Source organism: Rhinolophus hipposideros (genome assembly GCF_964194185.1).
Source record: "Rhinolophus hipposideros genome assembly, chromosome: 25".
Lineage (NCBI taxonomy): Eukaryota > Metazoa > Chordata > Mammalia > Chiroptera > Rhinolophidae > Rhinolophus > Rhinolophus hipposideros.
Window position 1 is genome coordinate 30,440,454 of NC_138071.1, and position 19,443 is coordinate 30,459,896.

The 19,443-nt window shown below is 49.7% G+C and overlaps 1 protein-coding gene across 2 annotated transcripts in view; it reads right to left on the reverse strand.

Annotated features, from left to right (window-relative positions):
- Positions 1-17,810, reverse strand: part of NCAPG2 (non-SMC condensin II complex subunit G2) — a 52,593-nt gene extending 34,783 nt beyond the window's left edge. For both annotated transcript variants that reach the window (XM_081038460.1, XM_081038461.1), the window contains exons 1-9: positions 17,698-17,810; positions 14,067-14,185; positions 11,161-11,349; positions 10,728-10,842; positions 9,077-9,231; positions 7,351-7,485; positions 4,226-4,320; positions 3,143-3,212; positions 695-781 (exon numbers count right to left, since the gene is read on the reverse strand). In XM_081038460.1, coding sequence (XP_080894586.1) covers positions 695-781; positions 3,143-3,212; positions 4,226-4,320; positions 7,351-7,485; positions 9,077-9,231; positions 10,728-10,842; positions 11,161-11,349; positions 14,067-14,165 — 945 coding nt within the window. In that variant the 5' untranslated portion in view covers positions 14,166-14,185; positions 17,698-17,810. The remainder of the gene's footprint in view (positions 1-694; positions 782-3,142; positions 3,213-4,225; positions 4,321-7,350; positions 7,486-9,076; positions 9,232-10,727; positions 10,843-11,160; positions 11,350-14,066; positions 14,186-17,697) is intronic.
- Between the last annotated feature and the right edge of the window lie 1,633 nt (positions 17,811-19,443).

Genomic DNA, 19,443 nt, shown 5'->3' on the forward strand with positions numbered 1-19,443 from the left:
TACAAATAACTATAATTTCACTACTCAAAAAAGTAAAGAGGGAGACTTTATCCTACTTAGCTTCTTGACACATTGTTGCCAAACCTGACAGCAAGGGAACAAGGCATCACCCAGATGGTCTTTGGACACTGACAGAGGGGGCCTTCCAGTTCCTCCTGCTAGGGTCATTATGTTTGTTTATCAGACACCTATCAGTGTGATAATGGCACTAGTAACAAACCTATTCAGTCAGGCCATTTACAATATGAGGATAAAATTCGTATCTAAATTCTGAGTTAACCTTTTAAAAACAAAATCTTAGAGAAACTAAGGAAACATTACTCTATTTGGTTTGCAGAATATCAAAATGGAAATTTACCGTATGAACGCAAACAATAAAAATAATCTCAAATATCATCTTTCTTGAAAAAAGTGGTAGAGGCAGTTAGAAAGTGATGACTGGACATTCTTATGTCAAAGAATTTAATTAAAGTGGTTAAAATAAAGTTCTAATGTCTTAATGGTACACCTTCCTATCTTAGTTAAAATTTTGGTGGCAGGACAGAACTGCCAGACACCAAATATTGAAATTCTGAGAATCCCTATAACTGGTGCCCATGAAACCTTTACTGAATTTTTAAAGTTAACAAAAACATTATCCACAAGCCAAAGATGAAACATGGTTTTCAGGGCACATGGTGAAGGTCACACTCACCTCTCGCACTTTGGGGTGCACTGGGGACCTCCGGGGCAGGTGAATCCCGTGGTGCATAAAGTCTTGGATGCAGTCATTCTCAATTGCCTGGAATAACAAGCAGAGGCGAGTGCCTGGTGTGCGCGTTCCAACAGATGGCAGGACAGCAGTCTGAGAACAGGAGCCTGATCTGTTCATCTTCTACCGTATTTCACGAGGGAAACACCCGGAGATCCTTTCATCATTGCTCTTCTAGTGTGAGTGGACACCTTAGATTTCCTTCCATTTGCACATAGAAGAGAACACTCAGCTTCTTCTATCTTATTTGATGAAATACCAACGTGTGCTAACTGGCAGGCTAAGCCTCCCCCTACCCAGAGGCTAGGGCAAGCCAGACAGGGCTCAGGGCTCAGAGCTGGGGGAAGGCTGGGAGGCCGGTCTGAGTCATCATCACCTCTGAAGGCTGGGTCTCCCCAGAACTGACACTGAACCACCTCGCAGGTGGGGGCCAGAGTCCAAAGCAACTGGCAGGAAATCTGTCACAGTCCCCACTGGGTAGGGTGGGGAGTGGGAAGGTGGTCCTCAGGCCAGGAGCAGCCCAAACCCCAGCGGGTGGTGTGGCCTGCCGTCCTGCACTCGGCACCACACCCTCATGCCACGATTTGCTTTCCTTTTGGGAAGGACGTACGGAGAGCACTCCCTAATATCAACCTCTTCTCCCTGCTGCGCTGTTACTCCCTGTGGAGGACAAAAGGCCGTGGCTCTGGTCAGGAAACATGAGATTCGCAGCACTACCTGTGAAGTCCTTGTGCTTTAGGGCTACCCAGCAGAATATGGACATTCCACAGGACAACTGACCGGTGTCTTCAACACCAGCAGCATGGATTATAGAAACGTGGGAGTGGGGACAGCGGATGCTCTGAGAGATTCAGACGGCACACAGGCAAATGCTATGGGGAGAGTTGCTGGGTCCTGACAAAAAAAACACCTGTAAGGACATTTTTGAAACAAAGCTGAGAAATTTAAATATGGCTTAACTATTTTTAAAATGCTCAGGAATTGCTAATTGTGTTACATACGTCTGGCATTGTAGCCGTGTTTCTGACATGCACACTGATACACATAGAGATGAGATGGCACGTCTGGAATTTGCTTGAAAAACTTGGAGAAAGAGGGAGAAGGGGGGAAACTGAGAAGTATAACTGCTGGTACTAACTTGGCACACATGTAGTCAGATAATTAAGTTTTTAATTATAAGCTCCTACTTTTCTAACCACTATTGGAGGAAAGGGGGACAACTATTCCTTGCTGTGAACAAGTTTCATGCAGTAAGAAAACAATGCAAACACATGCATAACGTTGTCCTGGTTTGCCCAGCCCTCTCCCCCAAATTATACAGTGTAAAACTATTCTACAAGTTGTCAGCAGGGGACGTAAGACATAATCTTTTGTTCTCTAGAAATAGAGGTCAGTGAGGACGCCGGTCATATAAAGCAAGCTTACGCTTGGCAGGACAGCAGAGTGGACAGAAATAAACTCCAAACATCAGGTAACCTCCCCGTCTGCCTGCAAACCTCCTCCCCATACACACCAGTTCAGGGCCTGCTCCCCACTCAGGAAAGACACCTTTTGACTTAAAAATAAAAATTTTACTCTCAGCCGGAAAGAAAACACATTTGAGAACCTGGTGTGAGAAAAAAATAAGGGCTATCAGACAAAGACACTTTCTTTTGTCTTTTTTTCCAAAAGGGCCTTTGAATATTTAATTGTGACTGTGAGTTACATAGCCGTATCGTCATAACATCGGTATTACACAGTCACTGAAGGTTAGCCACATTCAAAACAGGTGTCTTTAAATCTGAAGAAAAATGCAACTAAAAGAAGTGGCTTGAAGTTCCAAGCAGCTCTGTCCAACAGAAACAGGAGGTGAGCCACAAACACAATTTTAAGTTCTCTAATGGCCACATTAAAAACAGAAAAAAGAAAAAGGCAAACTCATTTTAATAATATACTTTGTTTAGACCAATATATCCAAAACAGTATCATTTTAACATGCAATCAATATTTTAAAAAAATACTTATGAGTTATTTTATATTCCTTCCCCATACTAGGTCTTCAAAATTTGGAATGCTGTTTACATTTACAGCACATCTCAATTCAGACTGACCACATTTCAAAGGCCCATTAGCCACTCGTGACTGGACAGACAGGTCCAGAGCTACCAAAGTGACAGGTACGAAATCTCACTTTGACTCTGACTGCACCTCTCAGTGAGCGACAGGAACTTGGGGCTGTGCTCACGTCCCAAAATGAGTATGAATGAGAGTGAAGACTGTGTCACATAGAGGCTCAGGATTTGGCTTGCTTTTGACAGAAGACATCAATATAAGTTTTACATTACCCTGCTACGACTACTTATTTAGTAACGAGAATATAATAAGTGTTAACATTTAATAAAATGAAAATACCTCCAAGATTTTCCCTGAAGCCTTTCTCCAAGCTCTGAAATAAATTTCTGCAATGTGTACCACCAAAGATCTATTTAAAAAAAAATTTAAATGTTAATACACATTCAAAGAATTATACTTTTAATATGTATCATTTTAGGTACTCTCCTATCTTAGGGAAGAAATTTAGACTAGCGCTTTGCAAAGTAACCACAGAGATTTGTTAGCAGAAAGTAGACAAAGGAAAGTTTGGAGAAGTGGAACTGAAATGTCAAACTATTTTCTTCCTTCTCGCTTCTGGCTTCCCTAGCACTTTACTATTTTCTGTGACACTATAAGAATATAAGCTCAAAACCAAATTCTTAAAAAAGTTTAAATATAAATAAAATTTTCAAAATCTCCAGGTTGCTAATTCCCTAAAATGCCAGTTGCTTTTAGAATCAGTTAGGACTCTATTGGTTCAAGCCAAATAGTCTGCAAATGAGGAAACAAGAGAATGCATCTTATAAACAGCAGCTTTGCGATTAGATTCTGAATCGAATCCCAACTCAACATTTACACAGCTGCCTGACTGAGGGAAAAGCAATGACCAAGCCCAGGTCAGGAGTTTAAGGACTCGGTTTTCAAATGCCAACGAAGTCCTCGGCCCTGGGCACAGAGAACGTTCCCATGAGTGCCCGACCCCAGGCAGGGCCTGGTGAGTCCTGGGAGGCATGTGCGCCTCTGCACTCCCTGCAGGGCCCTTTCCACCAAAGCCCATGGCTCAGGCCACAGCACATTGGAAAGCAGACATGACGTCCAAATGGCACCACAAGTGCTAGTGACATGGCTTTACTGTCACTGAGGCCGAGAGTTATCTGGGAAATAATGTCACTATTTAAAGAACTACCACAAATTAAAATCTCAATTTCAATACTATTACTAAAAAAAAAAAGATTTTCTATAGCAGGAAAAAAACTATCCCGTATATAACAGACCATAATAAATAACATAATTTAAGAGCTAATTTCTAAAGGTTCTGATACCTTTAGAAGTCAGATCAAAATAGACTCTTTCAAGTCCAGATTAAGACAGCACAAAATAGTAATTATCTTCAATACTTACTTTTGTAATCCCTGTAACTGGTTTTTAATGGTCCCGTGGATCATTTTAATAAAATTTACATTCCAGTTGAACAGAGAACTAAGAAATCTTCTTCCCTATAAGTTAAAAATATAGGATATAATGATAAAATTGCAACCAAATAAAAAATTCCCAGTAACTAACACCCAATTCTTTGGATGTTTAATCATGCTGACGTTGGCTAGTCCCAGCGAAGGAAGTCTCCACAATCCTAACTCAGACTCCACAGATGGAAGTCCGCTCCTGTGTGAGGATAGCAGGGCAGCAGGACAAGGGCAGGGGCCTCCCCGTTTGAGTGTGCAGATGCAGACACCACTGAGTGCCTTCCCTGTTGGACCACAGGGTTACACAAACAGGCAGTTACCACACTGCCCAGCATGTAATTTAAATGGCCCATCAACATTTCGTTCTGTCATGGATATCCACATAACCTAAAATCAAGGAATGCTGGAAATCTCGCATTTTGGGGTGGGAATGGAATTGAACATCAGTTCATTTCATCTTTTATAAATGAGAAAACTGAGGACTTGTTCAGTTAAGAAGCTAAGTTGTTGCCAAGATAGAATTTTCAAATACATACAGTCCCCAAATTATAAATGGCATACATGTATCATGTAACATTCATTTGCACGCATGCTGCTGACTACACATACACCCCTAAGCCAGAGTATTTCCTGCCAAGCGCACAGAAGCATCATCAGGAACTGCCCCGGAGAACAGCACCACTGCCTCGTCAGTTCCCCAGCACAGCACTGCCGTCCGTGCTACGCTACGGACACACAACACACAGTGACACATACTGCAGGGCAGCCATGCATGCAACAGGCAAGTTAAACCAAGCATTTACTGCAAGTAACTTGTCAGGAGAGTACCAGATATTTATCGTTTACCAAGCATGACTGGAAACTGACCTAACCAAATTAATGATTGATTAGGAAACTGTTTTCTTAAATTTAAAAAAGCACATCAGCTAAAAAAAAAAGGAATGTTTTAACACTCACATGTGTATATTTATGTCTATGCTATATACTTCCTCTTTATATAGAAGTTAAACAAATGTAATTCATCACCTGTATGTATAAGCCAATATAAATAAAGTCTGCCTGAATCCACTTTTAACTTCTTTACTCTCCCCCAGATTTCATAACAATCCTGGACATTCTTAAGGCACAGGCCACACATACAACGTCTCTTCTAAGCCTGGTGATATGATAACAGTAATAAGCACATTCCCTAAAATGCCAGTGTTGCTTTTAGAATCAGTTAGGACCCTACCAGTTCAACCCAAATATTCTGCAAATGAGGAAAACAGGAGAATGCATCTCATAAACAGCAGGAGGCACTGCCAGCCTGGGCTAAGGCTCTGCACGTGTCACCGCATGTCCCCTCACAGGAACCAGTGAGAAACCAACTATTGTTCCCGCTTTACAGGAAGAAACGCTGAGGCTGAATGCAGTCTGACCAAGGCCACCAACCATGAAGTGAATGAACAGGGATCTGAAAACAGCCCATCTGACCCCAGCAGCCAAAGGTCTTGGTCAATATGGTCAGTAATCACACATGGCCCTTGACCCTGGCGGGCTGCAGATGATGCACCTGTGTGGGCCAACCGGGTCAAATTCTGTCTCTACCACCGACTAGCTGGACCAGAAGCAAAGTCTTCATTTAGGGGCTTCAGTACTGGGACTCCTCCTCCTCCCCTGGGGAGTCCTTGCCCTGCTCCCCCAGGGAGGAGTGAGACTTCCTCCTCTGTGTCAAGCCCACGAGCAAGCCAACCCAGAGGCGGCGTGGCACAGCAGAAGCAACAGTGTTCTCTGCACCCGAAGCCTGGCAGCGCTGTCACGTTCAATAACCACCACAGAAAGGCCCTCAGATGGCACAGCATCCCTGCCACACGGCCAAGCAGGCCGCTCTGGAACCTTTACTTCTCTAGCAGCCACGCTCAGAAAAGTAAAACAGATTAACTTTAATAGTCCATTTTTGTAAGCCAATATATCCAAAATATTATCATGTAAATGAATAATATTTACATTACAAATTATTGAGACATTTTACACTTTTTTCATACTAAGGTTTGAATCTGTGTATTTTACACCCAAGAACACAATATCACTGGCCACACCTCACGAGCTGAGTGGCCACCAAAACGGACATTGCAGCAGAGTGTTAGAAGCCTTGCCTTGGATTTATTGGATGGGAGCGAAAAGAAGTCGAGAATACTGTGTGATGATGGTTGAGTACCCGCCATTTAACCTGGAATGAGGGCGAGGGTCAGCTCTTATCCCTGGGGAAGTGCTTTCTCCACCTTATTTTTTTATTTATTTATTTTTATTTTTTTTTTAAGATTTTATTGGGGAAGGGGAACAGGACTTTATTGGGAAACAGTGTGTACTTCCAGTACTTTTTTGCAAGTCAAGTTGTTGTCCTTTCAATCTTAGTGGTGGAGGGTGCCGTTCAGCTTCAAGTTGTTGTCCTTTCAGTCTTAGTTGTGGAGGGCGCAGCTCAGCTCCAGGTCCGGTTGCCGTTGCTAGTTGCAGGGGGCACAGCCCGCCATCCCTTGTGGGAGTAAAACCGCCAACCTTGTGGTTGAGAGGACACGCTCCAACCAACTGAGCCATCCGGGAGGCAGCTCAGCTCAAGGTGCCGTGTTCAATCTTAGTTGCAGGGGGCGGAGCCCACCATCCCTTGCAGGACTCGAGGTGTTGAACTGGCAACCTTGTGGTTGAGAGCCCACTGGCCCATGTGGGAATCGAACCGGCAGCCTTCGGAGTTAGGAGCATAGAGCTCTAACCACCTGAGCCACCGGACCAGCCCCTCTCCACCTTATTTTAATCACTCTTAATTTATAATGCAATCACAGTTCCGCCAGGATTCACACAGTCACCTGTTACTACCTGATTTAATGATGAAATAAGCAACGACTTGTAAAATGTTTGCTTAATACTACCAAGCAGTAAAAATAAGGCACAATCTTAGCTTGAACGCTTAAGATGACTTTTGCATTAAAACACTGTATACCTGACATACAAACAGCAACTACACTAACTTAGGAATAACATCCATTAAAAAGCAGTTCATAAATAGACCAAAAAAGAAATTTTATTTACCTCTTCCTTCTTGATATAATTAACATTTATGAAGCACTCAAGTAGCATAGTTTTAATTTCTCTACTTTCCTCCAAATCATAATCAAAGCAATATAAAGCTTGATGAATACGCCAAAGCCGACGTATGTCTGCTCCCTAGGAATGACGTAAAAAAGAAAAATGTTAAGAATTTTTTTAATAAAAAGTAAGGTCATATTTCAAACTAACTATAACACTTTATATTATAAATAATTACAACTCCGGATTATTCATCAAAAAGGAAGAATAACAAGAGAAAACAGATTTTAAAATTTGCAAATGTCACTTGCGACCCTAGAGAGCACTTTTGTAAAACAGGCAAAAGGGAGCGGATCATGGAGACAGAGCTGAGCAGCAGGTTCCTGCGACGGTGGAACCTGAGTCTGCAGCCCGGGGCTGGGGAGGGGTGGCGGCGGTGGTGGGCAGCCCCATCAGGCTGGGGGGCAATAAAGTGTAACTGAGAAGCCCAATTTTTCATTTTAACTTTAAATTTAAATAGCCCCATGTGGCTAGTGGCAACAGCGCAGGTACAGGCCATTAGGAAGACATTAAGTCTTGATTTAAAGGCTAAACATAAATGGTAGGAAAAATAAATTTTAGAAAGATAAATCAATGATGGCTTAAGGATAAGTTCTGACATAAACGGGGTTTTTCAGTTGCTCCTATAGACCACAGGAAGTCAAAGAACTTGCTGAGGGTGCAGCCAAACAGGGTCCTCAGTGCCACAAAACTGACTGCTCCTTGGAGGCCACCATGAGACACTCTCACACTCATGGCAGGAACACGAGTGGGTCCAAGCTTCACAGAAAGCTGCTGGCAATGTGCACTAAGAATTCCAAGTTCAAAGAAAACGAAACCAAGAAAAACAAGGAAAAAAAGAGCTCCAAGTTCAAATCCATTAACTGACCTATGAATTTCGTTTCTAGAAATCTGTCCTAAGGAAGGAAATATATGAGATGGGAACGTCAGAAAAAATTCCTACTAAATATCCCTAACAGAACAATGATCACCTTGGGTAACAGGATTATGGATGATTTTTATCTTCCTCATTTTCCCTTTTCTTCATTTGCCCAATTTTCTAAGATGAACATGAAGTATCTATTGTGGTCTTGACCGGGGAGAAATGTTCCTTTTCTGGATTTCTGAACTGTATACCGAAGATTAAAGGACAGAAACAGTCCACGTTCCATCCAAGCTCCAGACACGCTGTCCGTGGTCTCCAGGCCTGGGCTGCAGCCCGAAACGAGCCCCCAACACTCACGCTGGGGCACCCACACCTGACTCTGGGGGCTCCACCTGACTAGCCCTGCCCCAGGTGTCCTCCACTGGGCGCATACCATCCTGTCCAATCCCGCGTGGTCTCTGCCTCTCTGAGTACCACACTGACAGGCAGCTCCCCCAAGGCTTCTGTCTCAGTACTGCTGCTCCCTGCCTTGAACTCACACAAGGTGGAAGTGAAAGAGTCACTTTGCGACCCTAAAGTGACATGAGAGAAGACGAGGAAGACAGAGGAGAAAGCCTGCACACGGCCGGCTGCACTGAGGAGTCACTGCCCCTCAGTGACTGCCAAGCCTGAACATCCCACAGTTAAAGAAACCCCGACTGGGAAAGCCATTGCGGCCAGGCCCCTCCTGAGAACACACAGCTCCCATGTGACACAAACGCACCCACTCTTTAAGCCACGTGCGCACTGAGAAAATGAACCCACTGTTTTTGTCTCGAGGCTCTTCCTGAGTAGCATAAGGAAAGCCGTCTTCCCCATGTCTTCTTTGGCAGGCAGGCCTTTCTCCCACCACGTAACACACAAGTCCTGAATGGAACTCGGCAGCTTTCGTTCAGATTCAGGCAGTGCGTACAAAATACCTGCGAGAGCCCAGTAATTGATTGATCAGTAAGGCAAATCACTATCAGTTCAGATTCGACAGTGTAGCGTACTGTGACTTATAAAGGTTTCCCAAGCAAATATCAGTTTATGTTTAACTTGCTAACGATGGACATACATACATTACAGGATACAAGCAATGTTAATTAACAAATTGTTTTCCTGTTGTTATGAAAGTAGGCCCAGGAGAACAGAGGATTTCAGAACTGGAGACTCAGAGAGCAAGCTGCCCAAGTCCCTAATGTAAGAGGCAGATCTCAAGGGCCTCCAAGTGTAAATGCAACGACACGGTGGTGACAGTTCTCCAGAGTCAGGTCTGGTCTGCTAACCGAAATCCACCACAGCCATCCCTTTGTGTGCTGGCCTCAATTTCTGACTCACTGGGGAAAACTCGTAAAAGCAACCACGACAATGAATACAAGAACTGCAGTGCTCTTATTAACAGAAAAGTTCCTGAGTTCAATGAAAACACTAACAAGGTGCTCATACCTGTAGCCCACAGGTATCTGAATGCCTCTCACTAACGTAAAGTTCCTGAGTTAACAGGAAGTTGGGAACAACCATATGTTAGCACTGATCAGGTCACCAAACATTTATTTGGAGGCTGTGCAGATAAATACGCTGTTAATAACATTTGCAAAGCACTTAGGAGCTATCTTTACATTGATTTTGGATGACGTCTTAACAAGACGCTATTTCAATACAAGAATTCTGAATAAAACAGCATACTGCACAGACAGACTGACTCCAAATGACAGAGAATGAAAAGCTTGGTGACAGAACTTGTCACATGGTACTACTTACAGTCACACAGTGTATGTGGGGGGGTACGTGGGAGATCTTTCTTAAAAATCATTACTTAAAATGACTTCTGTATCTGTAAAATAATTTTATATGGTACTTTACCCTCACATCTCATTAATTTAGTCTAGTGTTCCTGCTAAATCAATAACTACAGTTTTAAACGTTAGTTAAAACTTGAAAAGTACTGTGATATAATTTTAGTAAAGGAAAACTCCCCTAAGAGTCAACAGTTATTCTTTAGGCAATGTTCATGACATATTTAAAGAAAAAAATTTAATGTCACAAATGTTGGGTTACATTGAAACCATCTGGCAGTTGTAACTATCACCAGCTGAGAAATTTAGAATCAGACTATTTTCCCTTAATAAGCTCTTAGCATTGGTCCTGTGGGTCAAGTAAGGCATTCCTGAAAAACCTGCAAACCATGGCAGTTAGTTGCTCAGTGAGGCACATTACCACCATCAGAAACATTTGTGTGCGGCTTACCCGAAACTAATTACTCAGGACAGCTCTTGAAAGACACCTCCTTTGCTCCTTTTCTGGCCCAAGGAAGAGCCTGACTGCACAGTTACTACTTAACACCACTGCTGCTGCACGGCCTTGGCTCCCTTTCACAGATTATCATTCAGATGGCCCACTTCGAAATGTACCACATTATGACAAATCAACTTACCATTTAGGATCACAGCACATTCCAGTAAGGCCTCATAGTTCTCATGTTCATTTATTACAGACACAGAAGCAAGAATCACAGATGTAATTGCATGAAGTATTTCTATGTTTCTTCCCTATAAATAAAAATTCCAAGTATAAGTGAATTAAAATCAACTTACAATTTAATTTTTTACATTTAAGAAATGTGAAAATTACTAAATTTATAAAGAGCAGGCCACACTTGTAGCTTATTCTAAAAAATGAATTAAAGCTAAATAGTTGTCTGAAAAGCACACCAACAATGATTACTAGATTCATAATGGTAGAACGAGAAAAGGGTAAAAGTACAATAAACTTCTAATATTCTTGACTTCTAACTTTAAATTTTTTAATTTAAAATTCAACGATACACAATAAATAATTATATTTCATTTGTGAAGAACCAAAACTACCATTTTTGAACCATGGTCTGTCTCCATGTTGTCTTCACCGTGGGTCTCCACAGTCTGCCACCCATCCACGGGACTTTCCAACAACACATCTGTGAGTAAATTCTTGAGTCTTTCCCATAGCTCTTCTTTCTGTTTCCTTGATAATTCATCTAGTAATTCATTTAGGTTGAAAGGGTCAGAAGCATCTTCCTATAAAACAAATAAAAAGTATTACATTTCAAATACAAAAAATTAGTTCCATCAGTTTTATAACGGCATCAAAAGAAATGTTTAAGTACTAATTCAGTTACAAGTTCAAGAGTTTGTAGTTTTATTAAAAGGGAAAATAAACAGGTTATCAGGCAGAAATAGCAGATTCCTCCTCCACCTATTCAGCTTGAGTATCCTAATCCTTGGAGTTAAAATTTCCCCCCACTTGGCAAAATCCTCCCTAAAATCCGTCCATCCAGATGCCCGGCACCCCGGCCTGAAGTCAGTTCACAGAAGTATGCCAGAGCCCAGATGGTAATAATGCAGCCAGGCCAACTGCTCGCACCTTAGTGCCTGGTCTCTAACCTGACTTGAGCCCTCGGCATCCACCTTCCAGTCATCTGTACACACCATTCTCCTCAGGAGCCAACAGGACTATTTGAGAGCCGCTCTATTTTAACTATCCTTAAAACCCTTGAGCCAACCACCATTTCCTCTCACTCTGAGCAGATGACCTCACTTATTCTTTGACATAGCAAATACAGGCCATTATCAAAAGGGCAGAGAACCCAGCTTAGAGGGACCCCCTGTAACCAATCTGAACACCAAAACAGTGACAGTGATGGATTATAACCCACAGAACAAAATGAGAACCAATGAGGCCGTATGGCGATACACACATACAAGTAACAGCACTGGCACGCTGTAGAATGCCAGTGGAGAAAGAGAAGAAAAACAGGTTGGAAAGTCAGTTTCATAGTCGTTATCATCATAATTGATTCCCGCAGGAGTTATCAATAATGCTAATCCCAGTGTGTGGAAGTACAGCGAGAAGCAAGCAGGATAGGGAGCTCGTCTCAGCCACTTCCCAGGTGACCTATTCATTACAAAGGTGGAGACAGCAGCTTCACAGTGGAGAAATCGGGTGGACACCCCCTGAGCCATGATCAAAACTCACATCCCCAGTAATGGGGCACAGTGACACCACGTGCCTCCGCTGAGGAGGACGGCATGTTCCCGCCAAAGCGTGGAAGATGCCTTTAATCAGATCATCCGTCAGACAAACGCAAACTGAAGGATATGCCACCAAATAAAATGGCTGCCCACACCCTCCAAAATTGTCAAGGTCATAAAGCAAAGTCAAGAAATTCTCCAAATTAAAAAACTAATGAGTCACAACTGAATGAAAAGTGCAATAGTGGACTGGGTCCTGGGTCAGGAAAAAAAAGCATAAACTTGTGTCACTGCACCATCTTACAATACAAGATCATATAAGCACATTTCTCTCTCATAAAGAAGAAACTGTCCATGTTACTAGCAACAGATTTATTAGATCCTGCTCTACTTCTTAGTTATCACTGATTTGATTTTCTACACATGATCAGAACAAGTGAGGCCTGGCTCTTGTGCCCAAGGTGACAGGAGGAGTCAGTGCCCTGGGAGCTGGGGTTCCTCAGAGTCCCGTGCTGGCTCCTTTTCTCTCATCACAACACAAGATGACCCCATCCTAAGACTTATGCTTCCAGCTGGAGCACATGACACATGGATTTGTCTCCAGCCCAGACCTCTTTCCTGGGCTTCAGACACACCTATCCATCTGCCTACTGGACACCTCCTTGTGCATGTGCCCCTGGAAGCCATTCTACAAAATTGAGCCATCTCCTCTCCAGACCTGCCCTCTGTCCACTTCATTACCTCGCTGAATAGCACAAGGCAAAAACCAGGGACCCTCCTTGGCCCTTTCCCTGTGCGTGCCCCATCAATTCAGTGCCATCATCCACCACTGACAGCTCTCAAGGACACCCACACCTTCACGTTTCCATGTCCTAAGCCAACCCCCATTCTGAAGGGCATAGCCTCTTCCTGCTCTCCACCTCTTCTCTACCTCTCTTCAATCTAGTTTTCATGTGTAGCCAAAGGAATATTTCCAAATGGCAACTGTGATTTTTCTGTCTCTCTCTTTTGCCCGCTACTTTCCTCTCCCTTTTGTTCCCTTGCACACAGGTCACTCTCTCTGCTTAAAGCCCCCACCCCGAGCACAGTCTCAGCTCTTTCAGTGGTAAAGAAGGCCCAGGGCTCGGGTCTTAACCCTCCTCAGCCTGCATCTCCGGCTCTATCCTCCGCAGTCCTCAGACCCCATACACGTGCCTGCTCTAGTCTTTAAAATCCTGGCCTCTGGCTCCAGCAGTGCTTCCCACGCCCTCTCTGACCGGCTCATTTCTACATACCTTCTGGACCACAGCTTCCACAACCTGTCCACTGGGACAGGAAGCATTCCATGGCTGGATTTTGGATGCCCTCGCCCATATCCGCCATATCCATTGCCGCCGCTCAGCCCGCTCAGCCCTTACGTATTTACACTTACACGTCTGGACCTACCCACATTGTAAATAACCTGAGGACAAGTTACCTTGTTTTCCTGTTTCCTCACTATGCCAGTCACACACATACAAAAGAACAATAAATATTTGTTAAGTAAACAAGCACAATGCATCACAGCACTCAGCATCCTCTCTTAGAAGAAAGCAGGAAACAGAATTTGTGAGTAGTTATCCATCAATGGGTCTATAAAAGTACAGTTTGTTTTACTTTTCAAAATAAACCTTGGTCCCTCCAGACTCACTGAGATGACTATATTTCATTTACAGACATGATTTTAGAAAAATGTTTTACATTAACAGTCAAAATCACAAGAAAGCTAAACATGTAAGACTTACAGCAAGTTGAACAAATTGCAAAAATTCTCCAATCAGCTCCTTAGACACCGCTTGTACAAATGTCTCACGCTTTTCCATGACCGATGAACTGTGTTTCATATGGCATTTATTCTGTGACCCTAGTGGAAAACACAATCATTCAGAAACTTGCATTTGCAAATATATGTTCTCCAACAAGTTGTAATCTGGTACTGACATCCGAAACTGCAAGAAAAACCCTCTACCACGTATGGTAGACAGTTTCTGACAATATGCTGACATAAAACAAGTTACGACACCTAAAAACCAATTCCCTTATGTTCCTTACTGAGGTAGTAAGTAAGAAAAGAGGCGGCCAAGCCGCCCGGGAGGGCACCCTGAGCACCTACAAGATGCCGTAGGCAGCTCAACAAGAACAGGCCGACCCCAGCTGCTGGCGCCTGAAGACGCCGGTCCTAAGGGGCCACTCCTGCTGGCCACGCGGCGGGGTCACCAGTGGTCACCTGGGAGCCGCTGGGCTGCGCCCAGGCAGGGAGCCAGAGCTCGGGTTTGGGGCTGTGCACCCAGCGGCCCTGTGTCCCCCCGGAAGCCCCGTCTTCCACTCACACCACCTGGACTAGCAGGGCGTGGTCGCCCACCGCGGCATGCCCCGCATGTTGCCTCGTACCACGCACACTGTGGGTCCAAACTTGGGACCGGAAAACAAGGATGCGCATCACACCTGGGCCGTGCTCCTTCCGTGTCCCTCCAAGTTTGGGCCAAACACGTGGGCGAGCATTACACACGCCCCACGCGTGTGCGTGGCAGGCCCCTCACTTGGGGAATAACTGAAAACCTGCACCGTTATAAACGGAGCGACGTGGAAAATTACCGGTGCCCCCGGCAGTAACGGTGGGGACAAGCGTCACCTGAAGTCCAGACCGCAGGCCTCAGGGTGTCAACGACAGCGGCAGAGGCAGAAAACAGGCGGCCCCTGGGCGCCAGGGCGGCGCGGCCAGCTGGGCGGCTCCGGGCGCTTCCCCGCGGGGCTCCGGGCGCTTCCCCGCGGATCCGGGCGCTTCCCCGAGGGGCTCCCGGGCGCTTCCCCGAGGGACTCCGGGCGCTTCCCCGCGGGGCTCCGGGCGCTTCCCCGAGGGACTCCGGGCGCTTCCCCGCGGGGCTCCGGGCGCTTCCCGAGGGGCTCCGGGCACTTCCCCGAGGTGCTCCGGGCACTTCCCCGCAGATCCGGGCGCTTCCCCGAGGGGCTCCCGGGCGCTTCCCCGAGGGGCTCCGGGCGCTTCCCCGAGGTGCTCCGGGCACTTCCCCGCAGATCCGGGCGCTTCCCCGAGGGGCTCCCGGGCGCTTCCCCGAGGGACTCCGGGCGCTTCCCCGAGGGGCTCCCGGGCGCTTCCCCGCGGGGCTCCGGGCGCTTCCCCGCGGGGCTCCCGGGCGCTTCCCGAGGGGCTCCCGGGCGCTTCCCCGAGGGGCTCCCGGGCGCTTCCCCGCGGGACTCCGGGCGCTTCCCCGCGGGGCTCCGGGCGCTTCCCCGCGGGGCTCCGGGCGCTTCCCCGAGGGGCTCCGGGCGCTTCCCCGAGGGGCTCCCGGGCGCTTCCCCGCGGGGCTCCGGGCGCTTCCCCGCGGGGCTCCCGGGCGCTTCCCCGAGGGGCTCCGGGCGCTTCCCCGAGGGGCTCCCGGGCGCTTCCCCGAGGGGCTCCGGGCGCTTCCCCGAGGGGCTCCCGGGCGCTTCCCCGAGGGGCTCCCGGGCGCTTCCCCGAGGGGCTCCCGGGCGCTTCCCCGAGGGGCTCCGGGCGCTTCCCCGAGGTGCTCCGGGCGCTTCCCCGCGGGGCTCCGGGCGCTTCCCCGCGGGGCTCCGGGCGCTTCCCCGCGGGGCTCCCGGGCGCTTCCCCGAGGGACTCCGGGCGCTTCCCCGCGGGGCTCCGGGCGCTTCCCCGCGGGGCTCCCGGGCGCTTCCCCGAGGGACTCCGGGCGCTTCCCCGCGGGGCTCCGGGCGCTTCCCCGCGGGGCTCCGGGCGCTTCCCCGAGGGGCTCCGGGCGCTTCCCCGAGGGGCTCCCGGGCGCTTCCCCGAGGGGCTCCCGGGCGCTTCCCCGAGGGACTCCGGGCGCTTCCCCGCGGGGCTCCGGGCGCTTCCCCGAGGGGCTCCCGGGCGCTTCCCCGCGGGGCTCCGGGCGCTTCCCCGCGGGGCTCCCGGGCGCTTCCCCGCGGGGCTCCGGGCGCTTCCCCGAGGGGCTCCGGGCGCTTCCCCGAGGGGCTCCGGGCGCTTTCCCGAGGGGCTCCCGGGCGCTTCCCCGCGGGGCTCCGGGCGCTTCCCCGCGGGGCTCCGGGCGCTTCCCCGAGGGGCTCCCGGCGCTTCCCCGAGGGGCTCCGGGCGCTTCCCCGAGGTGCTCCGGGCGCTTCCCCGAGGGGCTCCGGGCGCTTCCCCGAGGGGCTCCGGGCGCTTCCCCGCAGATCCGGGCGCTTCCCCGAGGGGCTCCCGGGCGCTTCCCCGAGGGACTCCGGGCGCTTCCCCGAGGGGCTCCCGGCGCTTCCCGGAGGGGCTCCCGGCGCTTCCCCGAGGGGCTCCCGGCGCTTCCCCGAGGGGCTCCGGGCGCTTCCCCGAGGGGCTCCGGGCGCTTCCCCGAGGGGCTCCGGGCGCTTCCCCGAGGGGCTCCCGGCGCTTCCCGGAGGGGCTCCCGGCGCTTCCCCGAGGGGCTCCCGGCGCTTCCCCGAGGGGCCCCGGGCGCTTCCCCGAGGGGCTCCCGGCGCTTCCCCGAGGGGCTCCCGGCGCTTCCCCGAGGGGCTCCCGGCGCTTCCCGGAGGGGCTCCCGGCGCTTCCCCGAGGGGCTCCCGGCGCTTCCCGGAGGGGCTCCCGGCGCTTCCCCGAGGTGCTCCGGGCGCTTCCCCGCGGGGCTCCGGGCGCTTCCCCGGGCGCTTCCCCGCGGGGCTCCGGGCGCTTCCCCGAGGGGCTCCCGGCGCTTCCCCGAGGGGCTCCCGGCGCTTCCCCGAGGGGCTCCCGGCGCTTCCCGGAGGGGCTCCCGGCGCTTCCCCGAGGTGCTCCGGGCGCTTCCCCGCGGGGCTCCGGGCGCTTCCCCGGGCGCTTCCCCGCGGGGCTCCGGGCGCTTCCCCGAGGGGCTCCCGGCGCTTCCCCGAGGGGCTCCCGGCGCTTCCCCGAGGGGCTCCCGGCGCTTCCCCGAGGGGCTCCCGGCGCTTCCCCGAGGGGCTCCGGGTGCTCCCCCGCGGCTCCGGGCGCTTCCCCGGGCGCTTCCCCGCGGCTCCGGGCGCAGGGCGAGCGGCCGCCACCCCCGCGCTCCGCCGGCCTCCACGGGCGCCCCTTGTCCCCCGCAAGGCTCCACGCGGGGCGGCGCCAGCACGCGCAGGAAAGCGGCCCCGCCGCCCTGTCAGCAGCGCCCGCCGCCGACCGCCCGGCCCACGCGTCCCCTCAGACTCGGAGCGCGGACAGCGAGGCCCCGGGCGCACACCGGGCCCCGAGCCCCCGCGGGTCGGGCCGCTGCGGGCTCAGCCCCGCGGGAAGGCAGGCGGCGGCGCTCGGAGCCTCCTCACAGGCGCCGGCCGGGCCCACGCGGAGGCTGCGGCGCTGCGGGCCCGACCCGCCGAGACCCGCCGCTTCCCGGCCCCCGCCCGGCGCCCTTCGCCGTCCCGCACCGCGGCGCTCACCTCGGCCCCGGGGTCCGCCGTTTCCCGCGCTCGGGACAGATTCAAACCCGCCCGCCCGCGCCCGCGCCCGCGCCGCCCGCCGGCGCGTCACCTGCGCCGCTCTCGCGAGAGCCGGCAGCGCCTGGGGGGGCCGCTAGAGGGCGCGCGCCCCGCCCGCCACGCTCGGGCCCCGCCCACAGCCCGCCCCGCCCGCCACGCTCGGGCCCCGCCCACAGCCCGCCCCGCCCCGCGTTCCGGCCCCGCCCACAGCCCGCCCCGCTACGCTCGGGCCCCGCCCGCCACGCTCGGGCCACGCCCCGCGCTCCGGCCCCGCCTTCTCCACGCGAGCTCCGATCCTGGCAATTGCGGTCTGACGTCAAGATTGGTTTTATCGTCGGCTTAAGCGGATGCAGTCCGACCTAATTATGAAGACTGACTCTTAAAACTGTGACATCACTAAATACATTCAATGAAATCTGAATACTTTATCAGTCGGATACCTGTTATTTACAACTCTTATTTCCAGTCCATGTCTCTCATAATTCTGTCTAGATGTAATATCTATGGCAGTCTATGGATCCTGTCTCCAGCAAAATTATATATAAATTGATTTTTTAATATTTTATGACCATAATGCTCCAGATTTGACAACTTTCACATTTAGTGGGGATATAAATAGATCAAACCAAATTAATTATAACATTTGTTAAGTACCGATTAAATTGAAACTAAAATTTTGTTGAAGCACACCTTGTAATGCTATGGTTAACACCTTTTTTTCAATCAATTTGTGCTTCCAAAAATGAATCTTCTAGTCTGATTTTCATGTGTATAGGTGTAAATACTGAGAAAACTTGTTCACATAAACAAGGGGCAGAAATGAAAAACTAATAGCAACGTCCTCAATTCCTTAAGCACATTTTACTTAAATGCCAAAAACCACACACTGATTATCATTAATTTCTTTTAACTTAATTTATATCAGCTAATAACTTGATTGGGCTGCCCTTCAATTTTTGCTGAAAGCAAAAACTTGGAAACAACCTGAATTTCAAAAAAAAAATTTATCCAGTCATTTGACATCATTCACTTTGTTAGTTTCTAGGAAGTATACCAAAAACCTTTACCCAGGTACATTAAATTAATATTAACTATATAGGTTACTCTTTCATTTCAAGGTCCTTTGTCAATACCATTTTTTAAAAATAGCTTTTATCACTTGCTTTCTATGTTTCCCCCACACCTTGGAGAGCTACATATTTAAATCACTCAACTTATGGAGACTGTGTCCCCAAACAATTCAACTGGTAAATTCGGGCCTCCCTGTGAAGCTTATCAGCCGAAGCAGAATTAACTGTCAGAAAAGTCTGGAAAAGTATGACAAACTCCTGAGAAATAGAGTGTGTCTCCCCCATTCATTTCGGCCAGCAGGGAAAACTGAGGGCTGCCTGGCCTCACCGGTCCTTCCTTCTGCAGTCAGGGCCTGGAAGAGGACTGTCACCACGACCACTCCGCGGGCTGACACCCCACTCACGAGGATTTTGTCTTGTGAGGGGCGGGGGAACCCCAGAAACCCAGGGGTCCTGACACGCGCTGCGCTGCCTGTTCAAGCCCGTCGCACACAAAGGCCAGACTCCCACACCCCCTGTCATGTCCCCACAGGCTCTGCCGTAGCCCCTTTTCTTCCCCCTCTCTTACTCACCCCTTCTGAAATCCTCAGTCCAGTGACAGCCAAGTCCCACGTGCTCAGCCTGATGTCTGCGGGCC